This window comes from Paramisgurnus dabryanus, chromosome 15, assembly GCF_030506205.2.
Source record: "Paramisgurnus dabryanus chromosome 15, PD_genome_1.1, whole genome shotgun sequence".
NCBI lineage: Eukaryota > Metazoa > Chordata > Actinopteri > Cypriniformes > Cobitidae > Paramisgurnus > Paramisgurnus dabryanus.
Genome location: NC_133351.1, coordinates 28,149,337 through 28,171,399, shown reverse-complemented (window position 1 = coordinate 28,171,399; position 22,063 = coordinate 28,149,337). Strand labels below are relative to the sequence as shown.

The following is a 22,063-nucleotide window of genomic DNA, read 5'->3' as shown; positions in this document are numbered from 1 at the left end:
GCACAGGTTTCACTTGCAGAGCCTGTTAAAACCTGACATAGGATGAAAGCCAATAAAGTACAATCAAACCAATCTGTCTACAATTAACTCACTCAATGCATGTAATGTAATGTAATAACACGTGCATTGACCTGATCTAATGATGTGGTTCTTAACTGTCTGGTTTGCAACTAAAATATAAGTTATGTATACACAAATGCAGATACAAATATACACGATGTTTGTATTCGTGATCAACAAAATGTAAAAAAAAGATTTTTTTCGTCTAATACTTATTTTTGTGTACACTGTGTAGTGCATGTTTTGTCTGCATACGCGGCCGACCGCAATCCCCCTCATTACATTAATAAAACATAATTTGGCTGATGACGCACATATGCACACACTGACTTGACATTAACTGAATAATTGCATTACAAGTTAAGTAAGTTACCTTTCCAAAGTGTGCGGCCCAATGAAAAGGTGTCCACCCGTAGAAAGAATCTTCAACGGATAGCTGATCTGGGCTACACTCGAGGAGCGAGCAAAGCGCGCCCACATCTCCATCTCTGCACGCGCGATGAAGAGGAAAGCGAATGTGAAGCACCTCTTCACTCGAAAATCCAGACTCCAGCCCCACCGACATTAGTGCAAGACAAAAATACCCGCCTTATAAATGTGTGGAAACAGGAATCGGCGCCGAAAATAATGGACTCGACGAAATATGATCTTATTAGATACGTCGTGGTCAACAAACAAAGCGCATATAAAAAAGAGGCGGCGAGACGCACGGCGTGCCGTGCTCACATACACACAACTTGCGCACTCGCGCAAGGAAAGAAACTTCATGCGAGGATCTCAGGAAACCAGGAACGGGCACATTGACACATCGGACGGGAGTCACGCATGCCCAGTACGATAAAATATGTCTTGAAACCAGAAACGGACGCCTTATGGCTGGGATATGGAGTCAGGCTTGAATGTGCGTCAAAGCCTGAAACGGATATTTGTGATTTTGGATTGGATTCGCGCATGCCCAGTACAATATAAATGTCTCAAAACCAGAAACGGATCCGCTACGGAACGTGTCTGGAGTTACGCATTGACGTGCCTCAAGACCATAAACGGATTTATATGCTTCCGGAGTGGAGTCGCGCATGCTCACTAAAATATAAACCAGTGCCGCAAAACCAGAAACGGATTATGGATTTAGGATTGAGTAGTTCCCGCTCAGACTGCGCGCCAAAACTCTGAACTCTTCCTTATGTCGTCATATTTTAAGAATAACAAGTTATATAATGGTGTACGACATTCATTTTGTTTGTAAGATGAAGTCAACGGATTTTGGTGTAATAATGTCCCTCCATGGATCATAAAATCCATGTTTAGGTGACAACTATTTATGATTAAGAAAAATTGAATCATTGTTTGAATACTAAATATAGTTTACCTTGCAAAAGATTTTCCTCATAACAAGAATCAGATTTCACCAAAACGTTTTGATGAGTATCATTTTTTTATACATATTTCTATAAAATGTCCAGACATTTAAACACCATGACAAATACAAAACAGAAGCACTTGTAAGTAAAACTTTCAGGTTAGTTTAATAGGTAAAATAACAAACTAATAAAAATGACAGCAACTTGGAAATATTTGTAATTTGTCTCACATACTGAATAGGGATTGTGAGTTACTGTGAAACATAACGGGGCGGTTTCCCAGACAGGCATTATACTAGTCCTAGACTAAAATAAATGTTAAGAGGTGTCCAAACTTAACTCAACTTGCACGGACATATCTTAAAATACACAAGTACCCTTTGCTTTGCCTCAAAATGCAAAAGTAAGGTTTTAGTAAGGCATGTTTGTTAAAACTAATTATATTTCATAATTAAATTAAGGCCTAGTCCTGGCTTAAGATAATTCCTGTCCGGGAAACCACACCAAGATGTTAAATAGCCTAATTTTGGGAAACATCACTGTATATAAAGATACAGCATTTGTTTAAATACTTGAAAGGGAAATTTTCAGACCGATAAATAAATTGCAACCAGTAGTGACCATAGAGCAATTGGTTCCTAGAGAGGTGGAGTGTTAAAACTCTTGTTAGGTTAGGTTATCATCTACAAATCTAAATACTCCAAAACATAAAACACACATCTACAGATTTCTCTCTATATAGATTTATACATAAAAAACAGTGTATGACATTTACAGAGGCCTTCGCCACCACATAAGACATGAAAGTGGAGAAGCGGTTGATATTGTATTGCAAAACTACAAGAGGCACTTTAAAACAAAAAGGGGTAAATGAACTTCGATGATCAACAGTGTGTTTTATTTATCTGAGTGGTGCGGAGATGCAGACTTTTATTTGTTTTATTTGAAACTATGTATGATCTTAATAAGGGATTGGATATATGTAGTTTAGCTTTCAAACAACTTCTTGAAAGCACTGCTTATCTCCTGGATCATGTCAGAGGTGGTTGTAGATCTGCCATGTTTGTGGAAGGCCTGCCGATTACATTGCCTTGTTAGAGCAGTAGCACCAAACGCAGCTATCAGTGAGGGATTCATACTGAAAACAGAGAAATTTATGTTAAACAAGCAATATTTATTAACTCAGTTAAGACTGCAGATAACAAAGCACCGTACCCTTTAGTTGCCTCTGGAGATGAGCTGAATGCCCAGTGGGCGAAGACTCCCAAAGAGCCTGACAGCAGATCTCCCTGTCCCCCACAACGACGTCCACTGCCCTCTTGACTACAGGTTAGCACTGAAAGCAGACACAGGAGTTAAAAACAAAGCAAAAAAAGGTACACTGGAACCTTAGGAAACGTTTTAAGAAAATGACTGACTTGTTTTTCCATCAGTAATGATGTCCTCCTCCCCCTTTAAAACCAAGGTCAGATGGCCCATGGCGATGCTCAGTTGCTGTGCACTTCTCTTGTGGTCAGAGCTGTCCAGAGGCTCATGGTGCTAAAAAACAGTATGATGAAGGAAATTATATTTTTAATTTATTCTTATACTTTTTAATTTAGTTTTCAATCAAACACTGTCCTAAAATCGACTGGACGCTAGAGGCTGGCTCCAAAAGGGAGTCAATTCCCATAGACCTCCATGTTAAAATGCCCAACTTTATAGCAGAAAATAATATGTTTACAGCCTGGTACAAAAAGGGTTTTTGGTCTATATAACTAATTTTACTCTTCATGACAACTATGGGGGGGGGGGGGATTTTATACATAAGGTTTATTTCTAAAATGTATTTCTGTAATTTAAGGTGAATTTTATAAATAAGTTATTGCTGTCACTACCATCGAGCTAGGCGGGCACGGATTCAGCAACCAGCCACCTCAGCTTTTTTGACGTGCTACCAAGATGGCAATTGCAGGTACCGCCTACTATTGGCTTCAAAAAAGCTCTTCACAAACTGATGGGTGACGTCACAGACACTACGTCCACATTTTTTTTACAGTCTATGGCTAAAACAACAATATTAAACTTTGTCTATTGTTTATCGGGTTAAATGGCTATCCAACCTGAGAATCTAAAAAAAGGAATACATATATGTGAACATAATTGCACAGAATATCTTAGATATCAGATTATTGTAAACAGTACCGTTTTTCACTCACCATGGCCTCATATAGACGACTAAACTCCATAATGTTGGGTGTTAGGATGCCTCTCTGATATCCTTGAATGACAGATGGCTCTTTCGCCACTAACCAAAGTCCATCCTGTAAAAGACACACAAACATGCATAAGCAACATGTGTAAAGCCTCAATGCGCTTGCTTTGCAAGTCCAGCAGGCCTCAATAAATTGTTTAAAAGCAATGTTTGAGCATGCTGAGCAAAAGCAACATAAATATCAGGAAAACATCCAGTACTCACCGCATCAATGATGACTGGGATACTTCTGAGTTTTGACCTCTCTATAATTTCCTAAAAAAGATATTAATAATAAAATTGTTAAAATCTTTGTATTAAATCAACATAAATGTCAATATTAATATGTGAATATTATGAATAAAATTGCATAGTACTGGCAAGATCTAAGATCTAGAATTACGTTTTTAATTTTATAATACTAGCGGAAACACTTTACAATAAGGTGGCATTTGTTAACAATTAGTTAATGCATTGGCTTACATGAACTAACAATGAACAATACGTCTACAGCATTTATTAATCTTATTTCATGTTCATTTTAGCATTCACTAATACATTGATGAAATCAAGCGTTGTAACTGTTAACACTAATGAATGCACCATCAACCTACATGAATAACTGTATTGACATGTTATAACTAACATTTAGAGGAAATAATATATGCTGATAAACTATATTGTTTATTAATGCTAGTTAATGCATTAACTAATAAAACCTTATTGTAAAATGTTACCAGGCAGTTTTCAAAAGTTTACTATAATATTGTAACATTACATTTGCTTTCAAACTCTAGTTTTGGACAAACACACGTAGAGAGAATTTGATGGTCTACAAAACCTTTAACTGCCAGTATATAGACCCTTTTAGTGCATAAGTTATGATAACATCACGGCAGTCGCTGGAGGAAAAACTAAACAAAAACTGGAGGTGGCCAATACAAATCAGCACAGTGTCAGCTACACAAAGAATGCAAATGTCAACTTGTTGTGACAGTACAGTGTCCAATTTGAAATTTTATCGCATACCTGCTGCCACTGCCAGGCAAAAAAAAAAAACTAAACTGACAGCTGTGGTTAAACTGTGTGAAATAAACCGAGCGGACCGGACAGAAACAATTATCATAAATGCTTACATTTGCAGAGCAAACTTTATATAAGATATGTGCCAATTAAACACGTAGGTTTAGACATCTTATTATTTAAACATCCTCAAAATCGCTTTACTATACATGCTTGGTTTCTCTATGTGATATTTGTAGATGTCAGGCCACTTATAAGTGAGCGTGTATGGGTTGGCCAATCTGTTTCCATCCGTTAAAGTTAATCTTTTCTAATAGCATTCGCTGTCCTGGACAGTAGATACATTTCCATTACCCTTCAAACTGCTCAAATTGAATTAGCGTATTGAAAATTTGCCCAATGGAAACACGGCAACTTCGCAAACACTTCCATATATTGCAAAAAGTTTATGCTTGGGTGAGGTGGTTTTACGGGCATATCTTAAAACTGGATTAGAATTTTTTTTTTACAGGTCTGCAGTGCGTAAAGTGTCACATGTTCATTCTTTAAGTATGGCACGGTATGATAAGTTGAAAGACAAGACAGAAGAGGTGTGTTCGACTTCATGTGGCTTCACAAGAATCGACAAGCGCATGACATCAAAATACCGCAAGAGCGAATAGGGAGTCGACTGCTCAAGTCATCATCCACATGTCAGTCTCTGCAAAGCAGTGAGTGAAGTTAAACACACCCATCGCCATTGTTTTTGAGATGAATTAAGTAAACAAAATGACTTTTTAGTCGCATAACATCAGTAAATGGAAATGGGTTCATTTCGCAGTAGCTTTTCTTCAGGATTTAGAAAATAACACTAAAGTTTTGTACAAATCTTTAACGGAAACGCAACTAATTGAGTGACCTTATATAGGAAGACAAAACTGGATTTGTCCAGTCATTGTTTAAAAGCAAACTAACAAAACGTAGCTATACAACATTACTAACTTTTCACTAACTGAAAAAAGGGTCTATCACCACACAAACTATTAAAAGTGCCAAACAAGGACTTTAGATTTTACAAAATCCTTTACAAAATAAAATAGAGTAGTGATTTCCTGTGATAAGGTGTTTTAAAAAGACTAAATGTGATTCATCACTCTTGCCTTTGCGTTCTTCAGTAGCTTATCCTCCCTTCCTAGACCTGGCCCCACAACCAGACTGTGAAGTCTAGGCAGCCATTTCTCGATTTCCTCCACGGCATTGGGACTGTCTCTAAATGTACAGATAAGAGAAAAACACAGCACATCATACTCCAATCTCTCGACATGCCTTGAGTCAGAGCACAGAATGAAATTAATTTCAGCTAGCCCATGGAATTGAATTATATCTTTCAAGGTCCATATTGAATTACCTAAGAAACTCTTGTTTGCTGGCGTCCGGTGATACTTAATACAATTCAATTGTAATAAATGTTTGTGTCTAATAGGATTTCCTACTCACAGCACAGGATGGACGATGAGTTCAGGACTGTAGGACTTGATCACTGGGGCTGCATCTTTGGTGCAGAATACATGAGACAGATCAGCTCCCTGAAAAATAAAAAGAGAAGGTTAACGGATCAATGATAATGAAGGTGATTTCAGTTTTAGACACTTCCAAAACCCTAAAAACAAGCCATACACATAAAGATAATTAACCAATTAAAGGGATAGTTCGGCCAAAAATGATATTAAACCCATGATTTACTCACCCCCAAGCTGTCTGAGTTGCATATGTCCATAGTTTTTCAGACAAACACATTTTCGGATATGTTAGAAAATGTTTTAGATCTTTCAGTTGATTAAATGTAATGTTACGGGGTCCACGACCTTCACGTCCAAAAAACGTGCTTCCATCCTTCATAAATTAAATCCAAACGGCTCCAGGATGATAAACAAAGGTCTTCTGAGGGTAATCTGCGTGGTGTTGTTGTAGAAATATCCATATTTAAAACTTTATTAACGTAAATAAATACCTTCCGGTAGCGCCGCCATCTTAGACTCCTCTTAATTCAGGAGAGAGTGCTAGCGTAGTGTACGCACTTTTCTTAGTGACGTATGACAAATTCGGAGGAGGGGGGCACAGAGCAGCAGCAGAGTAGCCTCCGTAGGCTGCGTAAGCTCTCATCCTGAATGCGGACGCGACTAAGATGGTGGCGCTACTGGAAGGTATTTATTTACGTTAATAAAGTTTTAAATATGAATATTTCTACAACAACACCGCGCGGATTACCCTCAGAAGACCTTTGTTTATCATCCTGGAGCCGTTTGGATTTAATTTGTGAAGGATGGACGCACTTTTTTTGGACTTGAAGGTCGTTGCGACGTAACATCAACTGAAAGATCTAAAACATTTTCTAAAATATCCGAAAATGTGTTTGTCTGAAAAACTATGGACATATGCAACTCAGACAGCTTGGGGGTGAGTAAATCATGGGTTTAATATCATTTTTGGCCGAACTAACCCTTTAAACCTACTAATCAGCATCTTCTGCAGTTGTATGAAATACACAAAGCCAAAATGAGGTGTATTTTAAACAGAATACTTACTGCTTTTAAAGCAGAGATAGCTGCGAAATAAGGTGCACCTGTGTACCTACACAAAAAACAAAGTGTCAATTTTGCCAGACAAGGTAAAATATAAAAAACAGCCAGCAAAGTGTGTGTGTAGCTGCAGGTTTATCAGGTTATTTTCAACCCAGCATTGGGTCAAAAAGGGACAAACCCAGCCGTTGGGCTACAAAATGTTTATATCTGACACAACAATGGGTTAAAACCACCCAGCATACTGTAGGTTAAATTTCAACCCAATGGGTTGGGTTCCTCCCTTTTTGACCCAACCCAAAAAATTTTGGAGTGTAAATGTATAGCCCTGAGAAAGATCTGTGCTTCACTTACTCTTGACATCCTCCAATGATACCGATACGTCCATCCTGACCCTTGTGTTTTTTGGATGTCAGTGGAGGAATTATGTTTCTTACAAGAGGTATTACACTGTCCATTGCAGTTGTGCCCAAGGAGAAGGAGCGCTCTATGACTGAGAAAAAGAACAGTCATTATTTTAATCACAATTCCATACTATATTAAATACATGTTAAATGTTTGTTAAAGGTATAGTTCAATCCAGAATAAAATTTTTGTCATTTTCAAAACACAAATTAAGAAAATCTTTTATCAAATCTAAAGCTCTTTGACCTCCAATTGACAGCAACGCAAATCCCACATTCAAGGCTAAGAAAAATATTATTTAAATAGTCCATGTACCTGCAGTGGTTACATTTTCATTTTATGAAGCGACGAGAATACTTTCTGTGCACAAAAAAAAGAATGACTTTATTCCACATTCTCTTCTCTTTCATGTCAGTCTTCATTCACAAGAGCTTCACAATGGATTCACATGGCACTGAAAATGACACTGTGAATGCGCGTTCGAAACTGAAAAGTCATTCCTTTGTTGTTTTTTTGCACACAAACAGTATTCTTGTTGATTCCTGAAATTAAAGTTGAACCACTGCATGCAGATGGATTATTTAACAAAGCCTTTCTGTCGGATTTGATCAAATTCGTGTTATAAAGATGAACAAAGGTCTTATGGGTGTGGTACGACATGAGGATGAGAAATTAAGGACCACAATTAATTCTGGACTTCCTAGGTGAAAAAGCAGTACACTTCCTTAATGTATTTTAAGTGCTCTATTTTCATGTACTAATTTTGTACCTAATATACAAATAAATCTTCTTTAGTACTTTTTAAGATGTTCTTAAAGATGCCAAAGAATGCATTGAAATGTGTAACATTTTTCTCTGATATCTAAAAAGAATGTACGTGGCTTTATTAAGTGAAAAATTATCCAGAGACAGTTTTACATGTCCATTTACAGCCCTAGGATTTGCCTTGAAAATGAAATGAACTATTATTACCTTAAAGGAATAGTCCATTTTCTTAAAAGAAAAATCCAGATAATTTACTCAGCACCATGTCATCCAAAATGTTGATGTCTTTCTTTGTTCAGTTGAGAAGAAATTATGTATTTTGAGGAAAACATTGCAGGATTTTTCTAATTTTAATGGACTTTAATAGAGCCCAACATTTAATACTTAACTCAACACTTAACAGTTTTTTTCAACAGAGTTTCAAAGTACTCTAAACGATCCCAAACGAGGCATAAGGGTCTTATCTAGCGAAACGATTGTCATTTTTGAAAACAACAAAAAAAAAATGCTCTTTTAAACCACAACTTCTCGTGTATATCCGGTCGTGATGCGCCAGCGTGACCCCACGCAATACGTCATGACGTCAAGAGGTCACAGAGGACGAACGCAAAACTCCGCCCAGTGTTTACAAGTGTGTTGAAAGAGGACCGTTCCTACATTGTTGTATGTCAACTGATACTAATTAATGTCTTTGTGGCAGTTTATTGTTTAAAATGGTCCGCAAATATGCGTTTTATATATGTAACACGTGACCTCCCTACGTCACTACGCATTTACGTTAGGTCGCGCTGGACCGGACCTAGACGAAAAGTTGTGGTTTAAAAGAGCATATTTTTTATTTATTTTTTGTCAAAAATGACACTCGTTTCGCTAGATAAGACCCTTATGCCTTGTTTGGGATCGTTTATAGTCCTTTAAAACTGTTAAGTGTTGAGTTAAGTATTAAATGTTGGGCTCTATTAAAGTCCATTAAAATGAGAAAAATCCTGCAATGTTTTCTTCAAAAAACATAATTTCTTCTCGACTGAACAAAGAAAGACATCAACATTTTGGATGACATGGTGGTGAGTAAATTATCTGGATTTTTTTTTTAAGAAAATGGAATATTCCTTTAATTGAAAGGGTCATGAATAATATGTTGAGCTCTGCTTTGATTGGCTGTTTCACAGAGCAGCTCCTTTAGTAGCTCTGTGTGTGTGTAAACAGATGTTATGTTTTAGCCTCTATCAGACGAAGATACAGATTTTGAGGAATAACCAATTGTTTGGAGATTTTAATGGACATTTCTGAGTGGCAACGTCAGACGTCAATAGTAGAACTTCAGCCTAAACACTAGCATTTAGCATTAGCTAGCATATAACACTAACTCAGCAGTCACAGCATTGTAACAAAATTGTAATTAATTTAATGTGAAATTTAATGTTGGGGCATACATCTTGACTGTAACGTCAAAGTCGGTGTTATGTTGAGATTGGCCTGTTTTCCAGCTGTCTTTTGCATGCACGAGGTTTAAATAAGAAGGAAACAATCGTGTTTGAGGCTCATGGTTTACCCACTCTTATTATTCATCTATGCCTAGATAACACAGTTTTACATTCTATGGCACCTTTAAGATTATCTAAGTGTACTTGATTGTGCTATTTTGAGACATGATAAATAGGAACTAAAATTTGCTTTTAACATACCATCTCTGTTTAAAATATATATACTTGAACACATCTTTCATACACAGATGGGTTCAAGTGTAATACAAGTGGTACCTAAATACAAATTTTAAATATTTTTAGCACATTTTAGTTCATATTCATAGTGCCTCAAAATAGTACAGATAAGTACACTTAGATGTAAAAAAAAGTATTTTCTTAATAGGTACTAAAGAAGAATTTTTTGTGTATTAAGTACAAAATCAGTGCACAAAAATAAAGCACTTTAGGCATATTATGGAAGTGTACTTCTTTTTCACCTGAGTTAACGATCACTTTAAAAGAGCAGTTCACATAAACAAAACTTGTATTCTGTTGTTCTTTACCAGAACACAGAAACAAACTTTTTATAATCTTTATCCTGCTCTTTTCCATACAAAGACAGCTTATGGTGATTACATCCGTCAAGCGTCAAAAAAATAACCGAACACACTTCAATTGTGTTTAAGCAAATCTGATAGATTTCTTTGAGAAAGAGTAAACAATCCACTGCAGCTCAAAATCTCAGTCGTTTGAATTCATATATCTCACATTTAAAAACCAATGATATCTGGCATCAACCAATTTCGGTGGAGTAAGCAGCAGCAGTAAAATAAATATAAGTCTAGAGCAATGCAAAACAGTACAAAAATAGGATGGTTTTACCAATTTCCTCTATCTGCACTTCACATTTTTTAGCAAATATTAATGTAAAATATTGTCGTTTTTGACTGTGTACTAATTTAAGGTCATTTTTTGTCTACGGAATATGACTTTAGACGAACATTGAACGTCACCCTCCTCCATGAGCAGACCTGGGCCAGCTGGTTGGCTTTGGCTGGCAAACTCGGTCAAGGCAGACGGACGATTACGATTTCCAGCAGACTGATGTGCAAGGGATACGGCGGGGTTAGTCTGGGGGATACCAGAGGGCTGCGGAGTGGGTGGCGTTACAGATGATGATGATGATGCGCTGATGCCCGTAAAAATCTGCCCCAACATGTGAAGCATCTGCAGCTCTCTGGAATGTTCATCCTCCCTGCGCTTATCCTCGGCCTGAAGACGCTGCTCCTCGAGTCTGTAAAAGTTCTCCTCGGCTTCCATGCTCTGCTCCAAAAACTTCTCCATCAGTTTCTCCAGCGACATGTTCGCAAACCTCTTCTTGCTTCGCCGCGGCCTGCTAGCTGAGGATGAAGCGGCGCTTGTTTTCGGCAGGTTGCTCTGTTTCGCTGGGAATGAACCTTTGGAAACAAAGAGCAAAGGAATATTAACAAAGCAAATACATAGATATATATAAAGACACGTCACTGATGAAACATGGCAGATCATTGTTATTCTGACCAATCAGAATAAGTTGAGAGATGAGTACATACTCATGACACCCACTGTCACTGGAATAGGGAAGGATGGATATTCAGTTTTCACTTGATGCTCCATAAAGGAGCATTCACCACTGCCATCCATTTGAGTCTCGTGCAACATTTCCGTACTCTCAGCATCTTCATCCATCGTTTCATCTCCTCCAACAGCAACGCTGTCGATGTCATGTCTCTCAACAAGGGGTCTACTGCTCAATATCCTCTCCATCTCGTCGTAGAACTTGCACATCTTGTGGTACTGCCCATTTTTCTTGGATCCCTCCTTCGCTTGAAAATACTGCCTCTTTAAGCTCTTGACCCGTATCCTGCATTGGTCCGGTGTCCGATCGAAGCCCAGTTCGCACAGGCGGTTCGCGACGTCTCGATATACGTGACTGTTCCTGAAGTTCCCATCCAGCGCCGTCTGCACGTCGTGTTCTCCCCAGATGTTTAGCAGCGCCCTCGTCTCCATGTCCGACCACAGGAAACCCCGCGTAGCATTCACTAGCATTATGTTGTATAAGCAACGGCGCGCTCCAGCAAACTAGCCAACGTGGCTCGGCCTTGCATCGATTAAAGTGAGGGATCCGTGTCTTAGTTGGACGACGTTTCACTCGGTTTTCGAGCGCATTGTGACAAAGGCCTAGCTGACCTGCGGGGATTAACTGAGCTGGTTTATGCAAAGCTCCTTAGAACTTCACCAGTGTGTTTACCCGCGCCAACAACGCTGAAAACGTCACAGAAAAGCTGCGCACTACGTCATCGTATCGTGCGTTTCGCAGCGAAATTGTGCAAGCACAGTAAACATACAGTCGAAAATACCTCCTTGTAAGCATTTATACAACAAAAGACCGATATATACCCATTTAATCATATTTAGTGTTTGAAATTTGTCTTTTTTAACTGTTTGGAGTAAGTATAATGAATTAAAATAGGCAGTGGGGTCAAAAAATACGAGAACACGCTGCAGATGTGGGAAGCAAATTGTAACTAAAACCATTTATGTAAAAGTTTAAAGAGTTCGGGGAAAAAACGTGCACATATTTAATTTCACAATTTCTGCCACATATACACAATTTCTGTGTCACCAATGTAGACGAGTAACGTTAACCCCTAATTTACTGCACAAAAGAAATACGTTGCAAGCCCTGGAGTCATAACATGGATCATAAAGTTTTGCATAAACTTCTGCGTGCTGAGAAAAGGCATACGAAATACTTTTAAATTCCTCCTTGTAATACAACTTTTCACTGAAATGTTTAGGCAATTCATATGATAGAACAAACTGTATAGTGATCTCAGACTTCTGGACCATACTAGTTTAACACCTGCCAACTTTGACAGCATTTGCCTCCAAACATTTACCTTTATCATACAGCAAAACTGCTGCGATTGTAATGGTTACAGTTATCACGACGAGAAGTGAACGTCCATGCATTCCGTCCTTCTCAACCTATTCATTGTTTGGAAACCAACCAACGGTAAACTGCGATCTTACCAATTGACAGATTTAGTGGCTGAGCAGAGAAAATGAAGGCGGCACGTTTGAGATTCATCAAGTTCACTGGTCAACAGTTCAAGCAGGAAGAGAAAAAGAGAGATAGGGAGAGAGAGAGCGCGCGCGAGAGAGAAAGCTCGGGAGCTTTGTACGGGGATTGGCTGCGGAATCCAGTCAGACGACAGGAACAAAGTTCGATATTTATTCTGATTATGACTCGAGTTACACGAATTCACTCGTTTAAGATATAAATGCAGGCATATATTTGTCCGCCCTCTTATACGCATCACACTTCCGCTGACGTTTCTGCTCTCCCGCTTATGCGTTATGACACAAGCGAAATTCAGTCCACGTTTGACATTTAAACTCCAAAATAATGCAACGTAGCATGGGAAAGTCCGGTTAAAAAAATTATATTTTAACGTCAATCACATAATTTTTATGCGGCTACGCCTTCGCAGCGTACTTCCTGTGACGTCGCTCAGGAGTTGAATTGGCCCCGCCCACCACCGTTAAATCCAACTTCAAACTTCTGTTGTAGTGTCACAGAACTAGTTTGTTACTAACGTTGCTGGAAATAAACCCAGCTTTGACAATTGTATTGCATTACATCTATACGATGTGCTTTGTTTCGCCATGTCTTGTACAGACGACATCAACGCGGAGGATTTAGATTATGCATCTTAAAACGGGGCAAGTAACCCTTGCGCTGGGTTGTTTATGTTGTACTTATAAATTCAACATCGAGGTTGCATGATTGGCATGTGTTTGGAGTCATGCATCAAGCCACAAGGACCAAGAAACCCGACGTGAAAGTCGTCATTCTGGGGGACATGAACGTGGGAAAAACTTCTCTTCTTCACCGATACACGGAAAGGAAGTTTAAGGACACTATAAGCACGGTCGGAGGGGCGTTCTTCTTAAAACAGTGGGGGCCCTACAACATATCCATATGGGACACTGCAGGTAAAAGATCTGTTTGTACTTAATAAAGTGTGTCAATCCTAAAAAAAGTCATAATATAACAAATGTTTTTGTTATAATGTACCTTACTGTGCTTACTGTTTATTCTCTAAACACCTTTTTTAGACATTTCAGGGCATGAATACTAGTTATGTTTAGTTAAGTGTTCAGATGGTTGAGTAATTTCGGAACATGAATGATGTCAGCTTGGCAAATCATCTATAAGAAATTTTGTAAATACAAGTGCTCATTTGTTTCACATAGGCTGTATGTTCATTTCAAAGCTTTACGTTATCAGGTCAGTTGCCTTTTAAAGAAACTACTATTATTGTTAGATGAAAATGATCTCAGACTTATTTTTTATATTAAATGTTAGTCATTCGTGAAACGTGATTTCTCGCTATTGGTTTGTATCAGTTTCTGTTTTATTTGCTGATGTTTGGTAGGGTTTGAATTTTTTTCTTACAATGTGGGTAATAGTTTGTTTTTTGTAGATCGCAGCACTTTTCGTTCCTTATTCAGATGACACATTCAAGATCTGCCCCTGTTATGAGTAAAGTTTACTGAACCTGACAGATTTAGAAAAACATTAAGCTGTAAATCAGATTTTTATACTGCTATATGGATACCGCAAGTTTTATTTTTATTTCAGTGGCATGTCTCACCTCGCTTATGTAAGTAAACATCCCCTTAATGCTTTGCTAGACTAAAAGGGATAATTTAACCCAAAATGTAATTTCTGTCATCATTTAATCACTCTTGTGTTGTTACAAACCTGTATAAATGTCCTTGTTCTGATGAACACGAAGGAAGAGGAGTGTTTGTAACCAAAATGTTTGTGAGCCCCATTCACTTCCACAACAGGATAAAAGGATACCTTGGAAGTGAATGGGGCTTATGAATTGTTTATTTAGGAACATTCCTCAAAATGTCTTTATTTGTTTTCATCAAAACAAAGACGTGTAACAACACGAGAGTGAGTAAATTATGTGTTTTAATTTTTGGGTGAACTATCCCTTTAAATGCGATGACTAAACAAGATTCTCATGATCTTAGGACATGGCAACCAATTATGAATATGCACATAAAAAAAACACTTAACTCTTCCTTTACTATTTTAAAATTTAAAGGAGTAATATAGAAAAGGTGTTTATTTATATCTATATTTATGTATAGATAGATATACAAATATTAGGAATATAGAAGAAAATGTGTAAAATATGTAAGACAACATTTTTACATAAATCATTTTCTTCTTTATTCCGACTTAGGGAAACCATGCATGATCCTCTCTTTGTATAGAAAACATCCCTTTTCTGCTCAGTCACTTCCTATGGAATTTTATTTTGCCAGATGACCCAGTGTTATAGTGTTTGCGGTCTCCTATCAGGCATAAAGTCACATGCTTGTGAGAGAGTCAGAGAGTTTGTGTGTGAGGAAACTCAAGGTTCCTCCTCAATGGTCATTCATATACTAATCATTTGTCAGGGGTGGAAAAGCTTTTGAGTGTTTAGTTTTAAAGTTCACCTTTCTTTTTTCCAGAAGTTGTGTGTTTGTTTTAATGAAAAGATAAACAAGGTTTGGCAGAATTTCAATGAAATTAAAAAGAAAGGAAGGGTTTTAATAATGCTCCATTGATTTTTGAGATCAAGGCTACAGAGGTTAACATGTCAAGATTAGTTTTGTATTATGCTTTTTTTTAAACCTGAAAAATGTGTAGGAAGTCCAGGCATGAATACGAATGTATTAAATGATGTGTCAGCGTTGTTGTTTTTGTATTACTACATTCTTTAGATATTGGCGAACTGAGATAACATGATTTTTTTAAAGCTATACAAAGAATATAAACACAGTTACTTGGTTTTAGAAGACAAAAAATAAGCAGATCTTGTATAACATTGTTGAACTAGTGAAAATAATGTGGCAAGAAGCTTGAATTTTGTTATAAAGACACCAGTTCTTTTTTATAAATATCTAATGGTGCTATAAAGATAAAATGTGAAACAATTTTTAAGTAAAATAAAAAATCTTTATAAAAAATGCATAATTGGCACAATTAGATGTTTAATCATGAAACACAAAGTGTCATGTCATTGTCAATGTCAGTCTCTTTATTTATAAAGCACTATTCAAAACAACTATTGTTGACCAATGTGCTGTACATAGAAAGGATAAAATACAATAGGAACAAAGTAATGGTTGCCTTTAAAATGATGTTGTTTGACTTAGAGGCAGCCACATCTGTCTGTAGATGTTTTATCTGATGTGTTTAGGATTCTGGCTGACTCTGAGGGATTTGTTGTTTCATGTTTTTAGTGTTTTATGTACCTTGTATTTGCATGTAATGTATGTGTGGTTGAACTCCTGCCTGCCTTGGCCAGGACACTCTTGAAAAAGAGATTTTTAATCTCAACGAGTCTTTTCCTGGTTAAATAAAGGTTAAATAAAAAAATAAACACAAGAAATATAACATAACACTACATCTTTTATTAAAACCGATGACAAACAAATAAGACTTCAACTTTGACTTAACATTACATATAGCTGTGACGGTCATAATACCAATCTGCAGACTGGTGCGTAATTTTGGCGCAGCTACTGCAAAAGCCAGGTTATCTCTTAGTTTTAATTTTGTGTAATATGAAATGGTAGTTGACTTGATCTAACTTAACTTGTGATAAAATGCTAGTTGAATCGATCTAACTTGTGAAGAAATTGTAGTTAACTCCATCTAACTTAACTTGGGATAAAATTATAGTTAACTCAATCTACCTTGACATGTGAACAATATAAATCCATCTAACTTAACTTGTTGTGATGAAATGCTAGTTGACTCGATCTAACTTATCTCGTGAAGAAATGGTAGTTGACTTGAAATGCTAGTTGACTCGATCTAACTTAACTTGTGAAGAAATGATAGTCGACTTGATATAACTTCTGAAGAATGCTAGTTGACTCGATCTAACTTAGCTTGTGAAGAATGCTAGTTGACTCGATCTAACTTAACTTGTGAAGAACTGATAGTTGACTTGATATAACTTGTGAAGAATGCTAGTTGACTCGATCTAACTTAGCTTGTGATGAAATGATAGTTAACTCGATCTAACTTAGCTTGTAAAGAAATGCTAGTTGACTCGATCTAACTTAACTTGTGATGAAATGTTAGTTGACTGAATCTAACTTGGATCGAGTCAACTAGCATTTCTTCAAAAGCTAACTTAACTTTTAAAGAATGCTAGTTGACTTGATCTAACTTAACTTGTGAAGAAATGCTAGTTGACTCGATCTAACTTAACTTGTGAAGAATGCTAGTTGAATCGATCTAACTTGTGAAGAAATGCTAGTTGACTCGATCTAACTTAACTTGTGAAGAAATGTTAGTTGACTCGATCTAACTTAACTTGTGAAGAATGCTAGTTGACTCAATCTAACTTGTGAAGAAATTATAAATAACTCCATCTAATTTAACTTGTGAAGAATGCTAGTTGACTCAATATAACTTAACTTGTGAGGAATGCTAGTTGACTCAATCTAACTTAGCTTGTGAAGAAATGCTAGTTGACTCGATCTAACTTATCTCGTGAAGAAATGGTAGTTGACTTGAAATGCTAGTTGACTCGATCTAACTTAACTTGTGAAGAAATGATAGTCGACTTGATATAACTTCTGAAGAATGCTAGTTGACTCGATCTAACTTAGCTTGTGAAGAATGCTAGTTGACTCGATCTAACTTAACTTGTGAAGAACTGATAGTTGACTTGATATAACTTGTGAAAAATGCTAGTTGACTCGATCTAACTTAGCTTGTGATGAAATGATAGTTAACTCGATCTAACTTAGCTTGTAAAGAAATGCTAGTTGACTCGATCTAACTTAACTTGTGATGAAATGTTAGTTGACTGAATCTAACTTGGATCGAGTCAACTAGCATTTCTTCAAAAGCTAACTTAACTTTTAAAGAATGCTAGTTGACTTGATCTAACTTAACTTGTGAAGAAATGCTAGTTGACTCGATCTAACTTAACTTGTGAAGAATGCTAGTTGAATCGATCTAACTTGTGAAGAAATGCTAGTTGACTCGATCTAACTTAACTTGTGAAGAAATGCTAGTTGACTCGATCTAACTTAACTTGTGAAGAATGCTAGTTGACTCAATCTAACTTGTGAAGAAATTATAAATAACTCCATCTAATTTAACTTGTGAAGAATGCTAGTTGACTCAATATAACTTAACTTGTGAAGAATGCTAGTTGACTCAATCTAACTTAGCTTGTGAAGAAATGCTAGTTGACTCGATCTAACTTATCTCGTGAAGAAATGGTAGTTGACTTGAAATGCTAGTTGACTCGATCTAACTTAACTTGTGAAGAAATGATGGTCGACTTGATATAACTTCTGAAGAATGCTAGTTGACTCGATCTAACTTAGCTTGTGAAGAATGCTAGTTGACTCGATCTAACTTAACTTGTGAAGAACTGATAGTTGACTTGATATAACTTGTGAAGAATGCTAGTTGACTCGATCTAACTTAGCTTGTGAAGAAATGCTAGTTGACTCGATCTAACTTAGCTTGTTAAGAAATGCTAGTTGACTCTATCTAACTTATCTTATGATGAAATGATAGTTGACTTGAAATGCTAGTTGACTCGATCTAACTTAACTTGTGAAGAAATGATAGTCGACTTGATATAACTTGTGAAGAATGCTAGTTGACTCGATCTAACTTGGCTTGTGAAGAAATTATAGTGAAATCCATCCAACTTAACTTGTTGTGATGATATTATAGTTAACTTCATTTAATTAAACTTGTGATGAAATGATAGTTTACTTGATCTAACTTAAATTCTAATGCAATGAAAGTTGATGCAATTTAACTTAACTTGTGATGGAATCATAGCTTACCCAATCTAACTAAACGTCATGAAAAGATACTTGACTTGATCTAACTTATTTTTTGATTAAATGATAGTTAACTCAATCTGAAGTACGTAAGTATTGTAAAATATACTATAACCAGGTCTGTGACCTGTTCAAACCCTGTTTCATTGTGGTAGAGCTCAATATTATTTTATTATGTGGTGCATGAGATGAAAGTTGAAACAAAGCTTTCTCTCACATCCCTGTTTGGCTTCTCACAGACAGTAGAAGAAACTGTAGTGACTGAAAGATGACTGCATATTTCTACAACACTGGGCTTTTGTGTTTCAGCTATTATAGCCCTAAATGTTCTCTTAAACCTTGGCCTATTTCTATTAAAGGAGAAAGAACATTTTGCAGTCTTTCTTAAATTACTTTGTTTGTTTGACTAAGTAGATTCCATTCTTAGAAGTACTCAGGTTTGTTTTGTTTTTCTGATTGTTGAGTTTGGCTCAATGCTGTTGAACCTTGTACTTTTTAAATCAGCTTTGTTGTTGTTTGTGCTGTGCAGGTCGGGAGCAGTTTCACGGCCTTGGCTCCATGTACTGTCGTGGGGCGGCTGCAGTCATACTCACGTATGACGTTACAAACTGGCAGAGCCTGACTGAGCTGGAAAGCCGATTCCTGTCCCTGACCGACACCGCCAACGCTGACTGCATTTTTGCCCTCGTGGGTAACAAAGCGGACCTGACCGATGCCCACGTAGATGTGGATGAAGAATCCCAACCCGTCGTCACGTGTCCAACTCCTCCCACGACTCCTCTCATGCACAAGCAGGTCAGCAGAGAAGATGCAGTCGCTCTTTATGGCCGTGTGCTGTGCTATAAGGGTCTGGAGGAAAAGGACTGCCTGCCCGCTGAGAGGATGTGTTTTGAGACAAGCGCTAAAACGGGTTACAATGTGGATGCTTTGTTTGAAACTCTCTTTGATCTGCTATTGCCCTCCATCTTGAAGAAAAGGAGTGAGGGGGAGAGCTCCACGGTAGATCTGGAGACACCACTGGAGATTAAAAGGACTAAAGGAGGATGTTGTGCCTAGAGCATTGGATCATGGGATTGATTGTGGGAATTGTTCGTCATTGCCAAAGAAGGAATGGAATGAAAAAGAAAAATCAAACTGCCACATGTACTACAGTTTGTTTTAGCTGCTACTATATATTTCAGCACATAGTTTTTTTTTCTATATTGAAATTGTGAAAGCACTTGGTGACCATACATAATAGGTACATAAAAGTTTTTTTTTCAGTTTTAATGTTAAGTTGTAATTATGATTGATTTATTATGATTTTTTATGTAATTCATTTGGAATGGTCATGATATTGTTTTGCTTTTTACGTTAAAATTATATTCTGGACTACATTATATGACTTTTTCTGCCTGTCTAATCTGAGAAAAATTAAGATTTCTTACATTTGAAATGAATGTGTTAGTCTGTGTTGTTGTATGAGAAAACTTCCTGTAGTGAATCTTCCTTGTATAATAAAAACCAGGGTCATGGCACATTTAATATGACTCTTACAGCCCCATTTTCATTTGTAGTATATATACTTTTTCCAAAAACAATTTCTTGAGATTGATCTTTTTCATCTTTGTATTATATACACACACTGTAATGAATTGTACATATGTTGATATTAAATACAACTCTCTGCATAATTCAAATATACATTTTTGTTTTGTGGCGTTTCCAAAGTTCTGAAAATGTTTTGGTTTGCAAGGAGTATTTGTACAACCAATACATATTTATGCTTGTTCATCATTAACATGAGATTAAACACAGTGTAACAAACAAAAGCATTTATTTGTTATTCAATAAAACAGTAATTGAAACATCTACGATTTCAAATATTCCACATAATTACATTTAAAGTACATTTGGTAAAAAAGTAGTGACGTGGCAATAAAGTGGTGCTAAATTATTTTGTTTATTCGAATAAATGATAGTGGTTTGTGGGTCAGTTTCACAGACAGGGTTTAGATTAATCCAGGACTAGGTCTTAGTTATATTAGCTTTAACAATCACACCTTACAAAAACATTACTGGTGTGCATCTTATGACAAAACAATGACACTAAAATATGTTAAGATATGTCACTGCAAGATGTTTTTAAATTAAACATGCATTAGGATAAGCCCTGTCCTGGAAACCACCCCTGTGGCCAACAATACTCGCTTATTAAAAATAAGCAAATCTGCCCAAAGTCCAATAAAGGTTTAACACCTAACCCATACTTTTGATTAAGTGATTGTTTAATCTCAAATCATATCGATAAAATAATGTGAGCCGGTGTGTGATTTTACGTATACAGTAAGTGGGACATTATCTGAACTATCTACTATCTAATCTGAACTAAGTATAGATTCACTTTGCCTGGCTTGATGTGTCCTGTAAACCTCAGTAAAATCAGTGCAATTGTTTAAATCAATAGAGGGTACAAACAAACCAGAATGACTCTAGTAAAAAGCTCAAGCTTTGAAGTAAAAAGTTGATGATGTAATGTTTGGTCTCACCATGAGTGTTGTTACAGGTGTGAACGGGGGCAATGCTAGAGAATATACTAAAGTACAGATCATTTAAAATAATTAGCACCTTAAAAACACAAAGCAAACGTAATGTACAGGCAATAGAAGATGCTGTTAGTATTAAGTGTGATATATTTATACAAGGGTTAAGCGTAACTGATCTGCACCGCGCACTATCTGAATCCCTACAAGTGAATTTGTAACTCAACAGGTCATATTGTGGCTCAGCACTGGGTTGTTGATACAGATGTTATGTCTTATAGGGATGGGAATCATAAGGAAAAAGATTCAATGGATCTATTTGGTTCAGTTAACAATAAAAGTAACAATTCTTTGTCAATTTTACATCATTTTTATAATATCTATGTATGGTTGCAATTCAATACATTCAAATACATTTTGTTTAAATTTGTCAGTAATAAAGCCCGATCTATCTGCATTTAGCATCATCAGAAGCCAGAAAGAAATCGTTGAATGATTCTATATTCACCTTTTTTACTTTAAAGAGACACTCTACTTTAAAAAATAAGCTCATTTTCCAGCTCCCCTAGAGTTACACATTAGATTTTTACGGTTTTGAAATCCATTCAGCTGATCTCCGGGTCTGGCGGTACTACTTTTAGCATAGCTTAGCATAATCCATTGAAACTGATTAGACCATTAGCATCACACAAAAAAATAACCAAAGAGTTTCAATATTTTTCCTATTTAAAACTTG

The 22,063-nt window shown here is 36.7% G+C and overlaps 3 protein-coding genes across 8 annotated transcripts in view; 1 reads left to right on the top strand and 2 right to left on the bottom strand.

The window, feature by feature from the left end:
* Nucleotides 1-988, bottom strand: part of ankrd10b (ankyrin repeat domain 10b) — a 34,086-nt gene extending 33,098 nt beyond the window's left edge. The window contains exon 1 of the mRNA XM_065292952.2: nt 434-988. Within this exon, the coding sequence (XP_065149024.1) occupies nt 434-625 (192 nt within the window). The 5' untranslated portion in view covers nt 626-988. The remainder of the gene's footprint in view (nt 1-433) is intronic.
* A 579-nt stretch (nt 989-1,567) lies between these two features.
* On the bottom strand, nt 1,568-13,236 carry naxd (NAD(P)HX dehydratase). Of its 6 annotated transcripts, none has more exons than XM_065292949.2 (11): nt 12,944-13,236; nt 10,873-11,328; nt 7,590-7,728; nt 7,242-7,287; nt 6,154-6,242; nt 5,817-5,925; nt 3,880-3,930; nt 3,620-3,724; nt 2,840-2,960; nt 2,637-2,757; nt 1,568-2,559 (listed from the first exon to the last, which is right to left on the bottom strand). In XM_065292949.2, the coding sequence occupies exons 1-11, from the start codon at nt 12,999-13,001 to the stop codon at nt 2,409-2,411; spliced, it is 1,446 nt and encodes a 481-aa protein (XP_065149021.1). In that variant the 5' UTR covers nt 13,002-13,236; the 3' UTR covers nt 1,568-2,408. The 6 variants fall into 6 exon arrangements, with proteins under 6 accessions (XP_065149021.1, XP_065149020.1, XP_065149018.1 ...); XM_065292948.2 differs by lacking the exon at nt 12,944-13,236 and adding an exon at nt 12,811-12,936; XM_065292946.1 differs by lacking the exon at nt 12,944-13,236 and adding an exon at nt 11,461-12,523.
* Nucleotides 13,237-13,474: 238 nt separating this feature from the next.
* rab20 (RAB20, member RAS oncogene family) lies at nt 13,475-21,937 on the top strand. The gene is made up of 2 exons (XM_065292954.2): nt 13,475-13,909; nt 19,335-21,937. Exons 1-2 carry the CDS (start codon nt 13,720-13,722, stop codon nt 19,859-19,861), a joined length of 717 nt encoding a protein of 238 aa, XP_065149026.1. The 5' UTR covers nt 13,475-13,719; the 3' UTR covers nt 19,862-21,937.
* The last annotated feature ends 126 nt before the right edge of the window (nt 21,938-22,063 follow it).

Excerpts from the sequence above, each read along its gene's own strand:
- naxd (XM_065292946.1), bottom strand. The coding sequence starts at position 11,956 with ATGCTAGTGAATGCTACGCGGGGTTTCCTGTGGTCGGACATGGAGACG. Across the intron at positions 5,926-6,153 it reads CTCATCGTCCATCCTGTGCT|AGACAGTCCCAATGCCGTGG; the intron begins GTGAGTAGGAAA and ends CTGTACATTTAG. Across the intron at positions 2,758-2,839 it reads CATTACTGATGGAAAAACAA|TGCTAACCTGTAGTCAAGAG; the intron begins GTCAGTCATTTT and ends GTCTGCTTTCAG.
- rab20 (XM_065292954.2), top strand. The coding sequence starts at position 13,720 with ATGCATCAAGCCACAAGGACCAAGAAACCCGACGTGAAAGTCGTCATT. Across the intron at positions 13,910-19,334 it reads ATCCATATGGGACACTGCAG|GTCGGGAGCAGTTTCACGGC; the intron begins GTAAAAGATCTG and ends TGTGCTGTGCAG.